We start from the raw sequence: 14752 nt of genomic DNA on the forward strand, positions 1-14752 counted from the left end.
TGTCTGGTTAATAATTGCGTAAATTTAGTTCGTTTCCTAACAGCAATTTTCCTAACAGCAATTGTTTTCCCCTCCAACTCAGGCCACTCCCGTAAATTGTTCTTTGCTAAGAAGCATTTTTTTAACCATTTTAATATAAAACAATAAAGTGACTTATTGTTACACGGAAATGATTTGATATTGAGATAAAATCGGCTGCATTGGACGTTTAAATAGATTTGTTGGTTCTACTATTGTCATGGTTTCAGTCCATGTTGGTTCTACTATTGTCATGGTTTCAGTCCATGTTGGTTCTACTATTGTCATGGTTTCAGTCCATGTTGGTTCTACTATTGTCATGGTTTCAGTCCATGTTGGTTCTACTATTGTCATGGTTTCAGTCCATGTTGGTTGTACTACTGTCATGGTTTCAGTCTATGTTGGTTCTACTACTGTCATGGTTTCAGTCCATGTTGGTTCTACTATTGTCATGGTTTCAGTCCATGTTGGTTCTACTACTGTCATGGTTTCAGTCCATGTTGGTTCTACTGTTGTCATGGTTTCAGTCCATGTTGGTTCTACTATTGTCATGGTTTCAGTCCATGTTGGTTGTACTATTGTCATGGTTTCAGTCCATGTTGGTTCTACTATTGTCATGGTTTCAGTCCATGTTGGTTCTACTATTGTCATGGTTTCAGTCCATGTTGGTTCTACTACTGTCATGGTTTCAGTCTATGTTGGTTCTACTATTGTCATGGTTTCAGCCTATGTTGGTTCTACTATTGTCATGGTTTCAGTCTATGTTGGTTGTACTATTGTCATGGTTTCAGTCCATGTTGGTTCTACTATTGTCATGGTTTCAGTCCATGTTGGTTCTACTATTGTCATGGTTTCAAGCCATGTTGGTTTCACTCCTGTGGACTTTTCTAGTCCATGCTGGTTCTCTCACTGTACAGGTAAAGGGTCCAAGCCATGCAGTCCATGTTGTCGTCTCCTCTCCCCAGGTGATAGGGTCCAAACCATTCAGTCCATGTTGTCGTCTCCTCTCTCCAGGTGATAGGGTCCAAGCCATTCAGTCCATGTTGTCCTCCTCTCCTCTTCCCAGGTGATAGGGTCCAAGCCATGCAGTCCATGTTGTCGTCTCCTCTCCCCAGGTGATAGGGTATAAGCCATTCAGTCCATGTTGTCGTCTCCTCTCCCCAGGTGATAGGGTCCAAGCCATTCAGTCCATGTTGTCGTCTCCTCTCCCCAGGTGATAGGGTACAAGCCATTCAGTCCATGTTGTCGTCTCCTCTCCCCAGGTGATAGGGTCCAAGCCATTCAGTCCATGTTGTTGTCCTCCTCTCCTCTTCCCAGGTGATAGGGTCCAAGCCATGCAGTCCATGTTGTCGTCTCCTCTCCCCAGGTGATAGGGTATAAGCCATTCAGTCCATGTTGTCGTCTCCTCTCTCCAGGTGATAGGGTTCAAGCCATTCAGTCCATGTTGTCCTCCTCTCTCCAGATGATAGGGTTCAAGCCATTCAGTCCATGTTGTCGTCTCCTCTCCCCAGGTGATAGGGTCCAAGCCATTCAGTCCATGTTGTCGTCTCCTCTCCCCAGGTGATAGGGTCCAAGCCATTCAGTCCATGTTGTCGTCTCCTCTCCCCAGATGGTAGGGTCCAAGCCATTCAGTCCATTTTGTCGTCTCCTCTCTCCAGGTGATAGGGTACAAGCCATTCAGTCCATGTTGTCGTCTCCTCTGTCGAGGTGATAGGGTCCAAGCCATTCAGTCCATGTTGTCATCTTCTCTCCCAAGGTAATAGGGTCCAAGCCATGCAGTCCATGTTTTTACTCCTCTCTCCAGGTGATAGGGTCCAAGCCATTCAGTCCATGTTGTCCTCCTCTCCTCTCCTCTCCCCAGGTGATTACATAGTGATGACCGTGTTCTTTGACCTGAGCAGAAGGATGGGTTACTTCACCATCCAGACCTACATACCCTGTATCCTCACTGTGGTGCTCTCCTGGGTCTCCTTCTGGATCAAGAAAGACGCCACACCTGCCAGAACAGCTCTAGGTAGGCTAAGCTCACCCGAAGCAGTTTACCCTACTTTTACTAGGTTATACTTCTAGATCCTTAGCCTGGGTACCAGTCTGTTTATGCCACTCCTTGTCATGCCAAACATTTGAGGAGCGGCATTATGATGCCTGCAGGCTTTACTGAAGTAGTGTTGCCCTTAGAAATAACTAGTACATGTACAACTGTGAAATACTTAAGGATTTACAGTATCTCACAAAAGTGAGTACATCCCTCACATTTCTTGTAAATATTTGAGTATATCTTTTCATGTGACAACACTGAAGAAATGACACTTTGCTACAATGTAAAGTAGTGAGTGTACAGCTTATAGAACAGTGTACATTTGCTGGCAAAATAACACAACACACACAGCCATTAATGTCTAACCGCTGGCAACAAAAGTGAGTACACCCTTAAGTGAAAATGTCCAAATTGGGCCCAAAGTGTCAATATTTTGTGTGGCCACCGTCATTTTCCAGCACTGCCTTAACCCTCTTGGGCATGGAGTTCACCAGAGCTTCACAGGTTGCCACTGGAGTCCTCTTCCACTCCTCCATGACGACATCACGGATCGTGATGCATCGTGGATGTTAGAGACTTTGCACTCCTCCACCTTCCGTTTTGAGGACGCCCCATAGATGCTCAATAGGGTTTAGGTCTGGAGACATGCTTGGGCCAGTCCATCACCTTTACCCTCAAGCTTCTTTAGCAAGGCAGTGGTCGTCTTGGAGGTGCGTTTGGGGTCGTTTATCATGTTGGAATACTGCCCTGCGGCCCAGTCTCCGAAGGGAGGGGATCATGCTCTGCTTCAGTATGTCACAGTACATGTTGGCATTCATGGTTCATTGGTCCCGTGTAGCTCAGTTGGTAGAGCATGGTGTTTGCAATGCCAGGGTTGTGGGTTCCATTCCCACGGGGGGACCAGTACGGAGAAGAAAAAAAAATGTATGAAATGTATGCATTCACTACTCTAAGTCGCTCCGGATAAGAGCGTCTGCTAAAATGACTAAAAATGTAATGGTTCCCTCAATGAACTGTAGCTCCCCAGTGCCGGCAGCACTCATGCAGCCCCAGACCATGACACTCCCTCCACCATGCTTGACCGTAGGCAAGACACACTTGTCTTTGTACTCCTCACCTGGTTGCCGCCACACACGCTTGACACCATCTGAACCAAATAAGTTTATCTTGGTCTCATCAGACCACAGGACATGGTTCCAGTAATCCATGTCTTTAGTCTGCTTGTCTTCAGCAAACTATTTGCGGGCTTTCTTGTTCATCATCTTTAGAAGAGGCTTCCTTCTGGGACGACAGCCATGCAGACCAATTTGATGCAGTGTGCGGCGTATGGTCTGAGCACTGACAGGCTGACCCCTCCACACACCCCTTCAACCTCTGGAGCAATGCTGGCAGCACTCATACGTCTATTTCCCAAAGACAACCTCTGGATATGACGCTGAGCACGTGCACTCAACTTCTTTGGGTCGACCATGGCGAGGCCTGTTCTGAGTGGAACCTGTCCTGTTAAACCTCTGTATGGTCTTGGCCACCATGCTGCAGCTCAGTTTCAGGGTCTTGGCAATCTTCTTAACCTCTATGGGCTATGGGGGACGCAAGCGTCCCACCCCTGGTACACCCAATCAACAACAGGTGAAATATCAAGACCGCCAAATTTGAAAACAATTAAATGTCATAATTCAAATTTCTCAAACATACAACTATCTTACACCCTTTGAAAGATAAACATCTCCTTAATCTAACCACGTTGTCCGATTTCAAAAAGGCTTTACGGCAAAAGCATAAAGTTAGATTATGTTAGGAGAGTACATTGACAATAGCTGTGTGTAATGTTTTGTCAATTCAAAGACAGGCGTCACCAAAAGCAGAAAACCAGCTAAAATGATGCACTAACCTTTGACAATCTCCATCAGATGACACTCCTAGGACATTATGTTAGACAATGCATGCATTTTTTGTTCTATCAAGTTCATATTTATATCCAAAAACAGCGTTTTACTATGGCGTTGATGTTGAGGAAATCGTTTCCCTCCAATAACCGCCAGTCAAGCAGCACAACAAATTAAATAATTACTATTCGAAAACATTGGTACAAAGAAGTACAGAGAAACCACATGAGGAGGCCCTGCTAGCATTATAATCTATACAGCTGTCAGATGTGGGCGTTAACAAGCAACAACGGATATGGAGAGATAATGGTAAAGACCGGTCAAGGGAAGCTATTTTCATATAGAGGAAGGGGACTCTATACGTTATGCAAAGACAGAGTCATATAAAAAAAGGACTTTGTAATATGAGAATTTAGTCTTTTCCATGGAGGGGCTTGGCCCTGTTGCGTGTGTAATAGGGTCCTTCCATGGAAGGGCTCGGCTCTGTTGCGTGTGGAATAGGGTCCTTCCATGGAGGGGCTCAGCTCTGTTGCGTGTGGAATAGGGTCCTTCCATGGAAGGGCTCAGCTCTGTTGTGTGTGGAATAGGGTCCTTCCATGGAGGGGCTGGTCTCTGTTGCGTGTGGAATAGGGTCCTTCCATGGAAGGGCTGGTCTCTGTTGCGTGTGGAATAGGGTCCTTCCATGGAAGGGCTCGGCTTTGCTACTCTGTATTAAAGTCTATATTGAATTGAAAAGTTCTTGTAAGAGTGTTATCTTCTTAAGACAATTTTCCACGACAATACTTGAGTATATCAAAAGCTGTTTACGCTTTGATTGTTACATTTAGTAAGGAACTTTGACACCACCCTACATGAAAATATTGGTAGGGCAAACTCAATCAACAAAGCTCCTATGCATCAAAACCAGCACAGTATGTAAGGCTTGAGCGTTGTGGGAGAGGAATCGGACGCAGGAAGCAGCGATATCGTTTAATGGCGTTTAATGAGCCCAACGGCGAAAACACAAGCCAACCCAAATAGCAAATAGAGCGCACACAAAACAAAGTGCCCCAAACACAGGGGGACAAACACAGTCGGCGCAAAAACACGCACTAGCGCAAAATACCAAATCCAATCAAATCAAATGTATTTATATAGCCCTTCTTACATCAGCTGATATCTCAAAGTGCTGTACAGAAACCCAGCCTAAAACCCCAAACAGCAAGCAATGCAGGTGTAGAAGCACGGTGGCTAGAAAAAACTCCCTAGAAAGGCCAAAAACCTAGGAAGAAACCTAGAGAGGAACCAGGCTATGAGGGGTGGCCAGTCCTCTTCTGGCTGTGCCGGGTGGAGATTATAACAGCACATGGCCAAGATGTTCAAATGTTCATAAATGACCAGCATGGTCAAATAATAATAATCATAGTAGTTGTCGAGGGTGCAACAAGTCAGTAACACAAGAGTAAGTGTCAGTTGGCTTTTTCATAGCCGATCTTTGAGAGTATCTCTACCGCTCCTGCTGTCTCTAGAGAGTTGAAAACAGCAGGTCTGGGACAGGTAGCACGTCCGGTACCAACAGCGTGTACACAAGCAATACAATCAGAGAAACAATCACGCATACAGAGCAAGCGGGCCTACTGGCTAACATAGCCCAGCTAATCAGCCCAACACAAAACAGGTGCAAACAATAAACAGAAATGGGGGAAACAAAAGGGAATCAGTGGCAGCTAGTAGGCCGGTGACGACAACCGCCGAGCGCCACCCGAACAGGAGGGGGAGCCACCTCCGATGGGAGTTGTGACACAGTACTGGCTATACATTGAATGCAATAATAGCCCATCAAGTCTTGAGCCACACATACAAACATTATAACATTTGGGTTATGATCAGTTTATGGCTACTTCACATATCTTAAACTCATACATTTACATTTTAGTCATTTAGCAGACACTTATCCAGAGCGACTTACAGTAGTGAATGCATACATTTCATGCATTTTATTTATTATTATTATTTTTTTGTACTGAATCAAACCCACAACCCTGGCGTTGCACACACCATGCTCTACCAACTGAGCCACAGGGAAGCCTATACATATATATAGTGGCGCAGCAGTCTAAGGCACTGCATCTCAGTGCTTGAGACGTCACTACAGACACCCTGGTTTCGAATCCAGTGTGTATCACAACCCGGCCGTGATTGGGAGTCCCATAGGGTGGCGCGTGATTGGCCCAGTGTTATCCGGGTTAGGCCGTCATTTGTAAATAAGAATTAGTTCTTAACTGACATGCCTCGTTAAAGATGACATTTTTAAATAAATACATTTACAGAGTAGACTAGCTACTGTAGGTAGACTACGGTAGTCTAACATATTTTTATAAAGTAAACTAGCTAGTAATCGATCTGCAATGTTGCGACATTGAGTGTGTCTGCCTGCCTGTTACAAACGTGCTCGGGTTTACAATAAGCAAAATATATAGTGCTAATTATTCCCTGATTTCATCTTTTGCATAGTTCCAGTTCCCATCAGATATTTTTGATAACTAACTCGTCCTCTACATGTGGTTCCAAGGGTATTACAGTCTGCCATCAAACATCAACAATAACACATGTAGTCTACAGGATATTTTTAGTTATTTATTTGTTTATTACACTTTTATTTAACCAGGTAGGCAAGTTGAGAACAAGTTCTCATTTACAACTACGACCTGACCAAGAATAAAGCAAAGCAGTTCGACACATACATACAACAACAACAGAGTTACACATGGAGTAAAACAAACATACAGTCAATAATACAACATAAAAAGTCTATATACAGTGTGTGCAAATGAGGTAAGATGTGCAGGTCTTCTTCTCAGAACAATAATAGACTGACGAGTTTCAGAAGAAAGTTCTTTGTTTCTGGCCATTTTGAGCCTGTAATCGAACCCACAAATGCTGATGCTCCAGATACTCAACTAGTCTAAAGAAGGCCAGTTTTATTGCTTCTTTAATCAGAACAACAGTTTTCAGCTGTGCTAACATAATTGCAAAAGGGTTTTCTAATGATCAATCAATTTAAATTGAAAAACTTGGATTAGCTAACACAACGTGCCATTGGAACACAGAAGTGAGGGTTGCTGATAATGGGCCTCTGTACGCCTATGTAGATATTCCATTAAAAATCAGCCGTTTCCAGCTACAATAGTAATTTACAACATGAACAATGTCTACACTGTATTTCTGATCAATTTGATGTTATTTTAATGGACAAAAAAAATGTGCTTTTCTTTCAAAAACAAGGACATTTGTAAGTGACCCCAAACTTTTGAACGGTAGTGTATATCAACGATTTGGCGAGGGCACTAGAACAGTCTGCAGCATCCGGCCTCACCTTACTAGAATCTGAAGTCAAATGTCTACTGATGATCTGGTGCTTCTGTCCCCAACCAAGGAGGGCCTATAGCAGCACCTAGATCTTCTGCACAGATTCTGTCTGACCTGGGACCTGACACACCTGGGCCCTGACACACCTGGGCCCTGACAGACCTGGGACCTGACAGACCTGGGCCCTGACAGACCTGGGCCCTGACAGACCTGGGCCCTGACAGTAAATCTCAGTAAGACCAAAATAATGGTTTTCCTAAAATAATCCAGTTGCCAGGACCACAAAAACAAATTCCATCTAGACACAGTTGCCCTAGAGCACACAAAAAAATCTATAAATACCTCGTCCTAAACATCAGCCAGCACCACAGGTAACTTCCACAAAGCTGTGAACGATCTGAGAGACAAGGCAAGAAGGGCCTTCTATGCCATCAAAACAAACATAAAATTCGACATACCAATTAGGATCTGGCTAAAAATACTTGAATCAGTTATAGAACTCAATACCCTTCATGGTTGTGAGGTCTGGGGTCCACTCACCAACCAAGAATTCACAAAATGGGACAAAAGCCAAATTGAGACTGCATGCAGAATTTTGGAAATAATATCCTCAGTTTACAACGTAAAACACCAAATAATGCATGCAGAGCAGAATTAGGCCGATACCCGCTAATTATCAAAATCCAGAAAAGAGACGTTAAATTCTACAACCACCTAAAATGAAGTGATTCCCAAACCTTCCATAACAAAGCCATCATCTACAGAGAGATGAACCTGGAGAAGAGTCCCCTAAGCAAGCTGGTCCTCTGTTCACAAATACAAACAGACCCCACAGAGCCCCAGAACAGCAACACAATTAAACCCAACCAAGTCATGAGAAAACAATAAGATAATTACTTGACACATTGTAAAGAATTTACCAAAAAACAGAGCAAACTAAAATGCTATTTGGCCCTAAACAGAGAGTACACAGTGACCCAATATTAAAGAAAGCTTTGACTATATGTTCAGACTCAGTGAGCATAGCCTTGCTATTGAGAAAGGCCAACGTAGGCAGACCTGACTCTCAAGAGAAGACAGGCTATGTGCAACACCGCCCACAAAATGAGGTGGAAACTGAACTGCACTTCATAACCTCCTGACAAATGCATGACAATATTAGAGACACATATTTCCCTCAGATTACACGGACCCACAAAGAAACCCATATATATACTGCTCAAAAAAATAAAGGGAACACTTAAACAACACAATGTAACTCCAAGTCAATCACACTTCTGTGAAATCAAACTGTCCACTTAGGAAGCAACACTGATTGACAATACATTTCACATGCTGTTGTGCAAATGGAATAGACAACAGGTGGAAATTATAGGCAATTAGCAAGACACCCCCAATAAAGGAGTGGTTCTGCAGGTGGTAACCACAGACCACTTCTCAGTTCCTATGCTTCCTGGCTGATGTTTTGGTCACTTTTGAATGCTGACGGTGCTTTCACTGTAGTGGTAACATGAGACGGAGTCTACAACCCACACAAGTGGCTCAGGTAGTGCAGCTCATCCAGGATGGCACATCAATGCAAGCTGTGGCAAGAAGGTTTGCTGTGTCTGTCAGCGTAGTGTTCAGAGCATGGAGGCGCTACCAGGAGACAGGCCAGTACATCAGGAGACGTGGAGGAGGCCGTAGGAGGGCAACAACCCAGCAGCAGGACCGCTACCTCCGCCTTTGTGCAAGGAGGAGCACTGCCAGAGCCCTGCAAAATGACCTCCAGCAGGCCACAAATGTGCATGTGTCTGCTCAAACGGTCAGAAACAGACTCCATGAGGGTGGTATGAGGGCCCGACGTCCACAGGTGGGGGTTGTGCTTACAGCCCAACACCGTGCAGGATGTTTGGCATTTGCCAGAGAACACCAAGATTGGCAAATTCGCCACTGGCGCCCTGTGCTCTTCACAGATGAAAGCAGGTTCACACTGAGCACGTGACAGACATAACAGAGTCTGGAAATGCCGTGGAGAACGTTCTGCTGCCTGCAACATCCTCCAGCATGACCGGTTTGGCGGTGGGTCAGTCATGGTGTGGGGTGGCATTTCTTTGGGGGGCTGCACAGCCCTCCATGTGCTCGCCAGAGGTAGCCTGACTGCCATTAGGTACCGAGATGAGATCCTCAGACCCCTTGTGAGACCATATGCTGGTGCGGTTGGCCCTGGGTTCCTCCTAATGCAAGACAATGCTAGACCTCATGTGGCTGGAGTGTGTCAGCAGTTCCTGCAAGAGGAAGGCATTGATGCTATGGACTGGCCCACCCGTTCCCCAGACCTGAATCCAATTGAGCACATCTGGGACATCATGTCTCATTCCATCCACCAACGCCACGTTACACCACAGACTGTCCAGGAGTTGGCGGATGCTTTAGTCCAGGTCTGGGAGGAGATCCCTCAGGAGACCATCCGCCACCTCATCAGGAGCATGCCCAGGCGTTGTAGGGAGGTCATACAGGCACGTGGAGGCCACACACACTACTGAGCCTCATTTTGACTTGTTTTAAGGACATTACATCAAAGTTGGATCAGCCTGTAGTATGGTTTTCCACTTTAATTTTGAGTGTGACTCCAAATCCAGACCTCCATGGGTTGATAAATTGGATTTCCATTGATTATTTTTGTGTGATTTTGTTGTCAGCACATTCAACTATGTAAAGATAAAAGTATTTAATAAGATTATTTCATTCATTCAGATCTAGGATGTGTTATATTGGGGTGAAATACCACAGGGTGCCATCACAGCAGCAACATGTGTAACCTGATGCCACAAGAAAAGGTCAACCAGTGAAGAACAAACACCACCATAAATACAACCTATATTTATGTTTATTTATTTTCCCTTTTCTACTTTAACTATTTGCACATCGTCACAACACTGCATATATAGACATATTATGACATTTTATGTCTTTATTCTTTTGGAACTTTTGTGAGTGTAATGTTTACCGTTAATTATTATTATTTTATTGTTTATTTCACTTTTGTTTATCTATTTTACTTGCTTTGGTAAAGTAACCTATGTTTCCCATGCCAATAAAGCCATTTGAATTGAGATATATGAGAAGAGAGAGAGGAGAGAAAGAGAGAGATGAAGAGAGAAATAGAGATATGTAGAGAGAGAGAGGGAGTGAGAAAGAGAGGGAGGTATAGAGAGAGGGAAAGAGAGAGAGAGGGGAAAAGAGAGAGACGGAGAGAAAGAAAGGGCGCAAGAGGGATAAATGGGGAGCGAGAGGGAGATGGGGAGAGAGAGAGGGAGATGGGGAGAGAGAGAGGGAGATGGGGATGGGGAGAGGGAGATGGGGAGAGAGAGAGGGAGATGGGGAGAGAGAGAGAGAGATGGGGAGAGAGAGAGAGGGAGATGGGGAGAGAGAGGGAGATGGGGAGGGGGAGAGAGAGAGGGAGATGGGGAGAGAGAGGGAGATGGGGAGAGAGAGAGGGAGATGGGGAGAGGGGGGTAGATGGGGGAGATGGGGAGAGAGAGGGAGATGGGGAGAGAGAGGGAGATGGGGGATAGAGAGGGAGATGGGGAGAGAGAGGGAGATGGGGAGAGAGAGGGAGATGGGGAGCGATGGGGAGATGGGGAGGGAGATGGGGAGAGAGAGAGGGAGATGGGGAGGGAGATGGGGAGAGAGAGGGAGACGGAGAGAGAGAGAGGGATATGGGGAGGGAGAGGGAGATGGAGAGAGAGAGATGGGGAGAGAGAGAGGGAGATGGGGAGAGAGAGAGGGAGATGGGGAGAGAGAGGGAGATCACGAGAGAGAGAGAGAAAAGAGTGTGTGGGAGGTAGAGATTGTAAATTAGCAGTTTTTTATATATGAAGGAATATATGAGAACAGTCTGGGGATGGAAGGTGTGAGAGATGGAGAGAGAGAGAGTTTTATATGCAGGAAACAGTCTAGGGAGAGAAGGTGTGAGAGATGGAGAGAGAGAGTTTTATATGCAGGAAACAGTCTGGAGAGGGAAGGTGTGAGAGATGGAGAGAGAGAGTTTTATATGCAGGAAACAGTCTAGGAAGGGAAGGTCTGGGAGATGGAGAGAGAGAGTTTTATATGCAGGAAACAGTCTAGGGAGAGAAGGTGTGAGAGATGGAGAGATAGAGTTTTAAATGCAGGAAACAGTCTGGAGAGGGAAGGTGTGGGAGATGGATAGAGAGAGTTTTATATGCAGGAAGCAGTCTAGGGAGAGAAGGTGTGAGAGATGGAGAGAGAGTTTTAAATGCAGGAAACAGTCTAGGGAGGGAAGGTGTGAGAGATGGAGAGAGAGAGTTTTATATGCAGGAAACAGTCTGGGGAGGGAAGGTGTGAGAGATGGAGAGAGAGAGTTTTATATGCAGGAAACAGTCTGGGGAGGGAAGGTGTGAGAGATGGAGAGAGAGAGTTTTATATGCAGGAAACAGTCTAGGGAGGGAAGGTGTGAGAGATGAAGAGAGTGATGGTGTCTTTTTCCCTGTCAATAACATAATGGGCTCTGTTTTTACAAACCTATCGCTGGTCGTAGTGCTATATACATCTGGGGTTGTGTCAGCAATATTTAAGCTATTTTCACAGCTGTTATTACGGCTTGGCATTGGCGCGAAAGGTGATTGATGGTCTTTGCGTTGTCATCAACTCCGATTTGTCTGTGGGCACGGAATATTCCAGGCCCTGGTCCATTGTGGATATATACTATATTAAATAGCGTAGGACTACAGTAACGACTGATAGCAATGGTAACGCATTTTTTACTTGATATGTTTTGGAGTGTTGACAATCAAAGTTGTTGTAATTGACTTCAACGAGTTATAAGCCTTTACGCATCGCTTCTCCTCTAATATAAAATACTAGCCTCCAAGGGGATTGTATTGTGTGTGTGTGTGTGTGTGTGTGTGTGTGTGTGTGTGTGTGTGTGTGTGTGATGCACAAAAGTCAATAAGACAGATATGTCCTAGCACTACTGTTGATATGGTGTTATAAGACTGAATCATTTCAATAGCCTGTGTTTGGAAGAGCAAGTTTTTAAGGTAACAGGACCAGAGGAGCTCTTTAGAAATGGGGGGGATGGATATAAGCTAAATGGAGTATGAATTGCAGGTGTGTACTGAGAATAATGCAAACGCCTCACCAGTAACCCCATTTAGAAACCTGTTATGGATAGGCTCCTTGGCTGAAGCATGGCCACAATAAGGAAGACAGCAGACACATTGCTATTGAACCAGTTTTTGTTAAAGTTGGGTAAGGTTTTTTTTTTTATTTTTTTTTTTACTTCTGGATCGGTGTCCCTTCCACGAGACGGTTGAGCTAACGTAGGCTAATGCGATTAGCATGAGGTTGTAAGAAACAGGAACATTTCCCAGGACATAGACATATCTGATATGGGCAGAAAGCTTACATTCTTGTTAATCTAACTGCACTGTTCAATTTACAGTAGCTATTACAGTGAATGAATACCATGCTATTGTTTGAGGAGAGTGCACAATTTTGAACATGAAAAGTTATTAATAAACAAATTAGGCACATTTTGGCATAAATGCAATGGTTCATTGGATCAGTCTAAAACTTTGCACATACACTGCTGCCATCTATTGGCCAAAATCTGAATTGCAGCTGGGCTGGAATAATACATTATGGCCTTTCTTTTGCATTTCAAAGAAGATGGTACAAAAAAATATAAAATAACGTTTTTTTTTGTCTTTGTATTATCTGTTACCAGATCTATTGTGTTATTCTCCTACATTCTTTTCACATTTCCACAAATTACAAAGTGTTTCCTTTCAAATGATACCAAGAATATGAATATCCTTGCTTCAGGTCCTGAGCTAAGCGAAAAATTGTAAGAAAAAAAAAAGAGACGGATCCTTAAGAGGTATTAATCAAACAAAACAGAAAACTAGAAATTGTTACCGGAAAATAAATATTTCTAAATAAGAGTGAAGTATCTTATCTCTCGTTCCGTATAGCATAGAGGGGTTTTTAATCCACAATAAATGACGGAGCTGTATAAAATAATGTAATAGCCTATAGATAAAAAGAGGATGTCTGCTCACTGTTTTTCTGCTGACACACTTTTAATAGGATTATCGGTAGTTTTGACTATTGGCGAAAGGATTGGGCATGACAAAAACAAACTACCTTAGTATAGCCTCCCTTCCTCAATTAAGGTTTTTAATCAAATGAAACAAAATAGGGAAAAACAAATGTCATTTTGTATGTTTACAAATACAAGGTTTACGGGCGCTGCGTGTCATAGCTGGATAGTCTGTGCTTCTGCTGTCAAAATCCATGCCGTCACCGTAACGTCCGTTCGTCTGTAGAAGAAGGGGACCAAAGCACAGCGTGGTGAGTGTTCATATTAAAGATTTAATAATAAGAAACACTTCAAACAAAACAACCAAATGAACGACCGCCAACAGTTCTGTCAGGTTACAAAATGTACAAAACAGAAAATAACTACCCACAAAACCCCAAAGGAAAACAGGGCTGCCTAAGTATGACTCCCAATCAGCGACAACGACGTACAGCTGTCCCTGATTGAGAGCCATACCAGGCCAAAAACAAAGAAATAGAAAGCATAGAAAAAAAAGGACATAGAATACCCACCCAAATCACACCCTGACCAAACCTAAATAGAGACATAAAAAAAGGCTCTCTCAGATCAGGGCGTGACAATCACCTAACCGTTAAGACCAGCTGTCAACTGGTCTTAAATATCCCTACCAGCACATACTGAAACTGGTACGTTGGCACACGTTTTCAGGGACACACATCAGATAGTGCCACCCCTCTCTCCCACCTCAGAGCAAGCAAGCTCATGTAAGATAGGTAAATTATCGATCCTGGTACTAAGGTTTGTAAATAGAAGCTCACCGGCTTTAAACGAGCGTGTGTTTGCTCTAGCTTAACGGCAGCTGCTCTAGCTTAAACGGCAGCTGAAAAAACAGCCCAATGTGTCTGGACAGATAAGATAATGTACTGAAAGATAGTGTACTGAAAGATAGTGTACTGAAAGATGGTGTACTGATAATATACTGTACTGGTAATATACTGTACTGGTAATATACTGTACTGAAAGATAGTGTACTGGTAAGATACTGTACTGGTAAGATACTGTACTGAAAGATAGTGTACTGGTAAGATGGTGTACTGGTAAGATACTGTACTGGTAAGATACTGTACTGGTAATATACTGTACTGAAAGATAGTGTACTGGTAAGATACTGTACTGGTAAGATACTGTACTGAAAGATAGTGTACTGGTAAGATACTGTACTGGTAAGATACTGTACTGAAAGATAGTGTACTGGTAAGATACTGTACTGGTAAGATACTGTACTGGTAATATACTGTACTGAAAGATAGTGTACTGGTAAGATACTGTACTGGTAAGATACTGTACTGAAAGATAGTGTACTGGTAAGATACTGTACTGGTAAGATACTGTACT

The 14752-nt window shown here is 43.8% G+C and overlaps 1 protein-coding gene across 1 annotated transcript in view; it reads left to right on the forward strand.

The window, feature by feature from the left end:
- LOC106613408 (gamma-aminobutyric acid receptor subunit gamma-3-like) overlaps window positions 1-14752 on the forward strand; it is a 225088-nt gene that overhangs the window by 129104 nt on the left and 81232 nt on the right. The window contains exon 5 of the mRNA XM_045688601.1: window positions 1880-2032. Coding sequence (XP_045544557.1) covers window positions 1880-2032 — 153 coding nt within the window. The remainder of the gene's footprint in view (window positions 1-1879; window positions 2033-14752) is intronic.

Source organism: Salmo salar, chromosome 10 (genome assembly GCF_965601325.2).
Source record: "Salmo salar chromosome 10, fSalSal1, whole genome shotgun sequence".
In the NCBI taxonomy this organism is placed as follows: domain Eukaryota; kingdom Metazoa; phylum Chordata; class Actinopteri; order Salmoniformes; family Salmonidae; genus Salmo; species Salmo salar.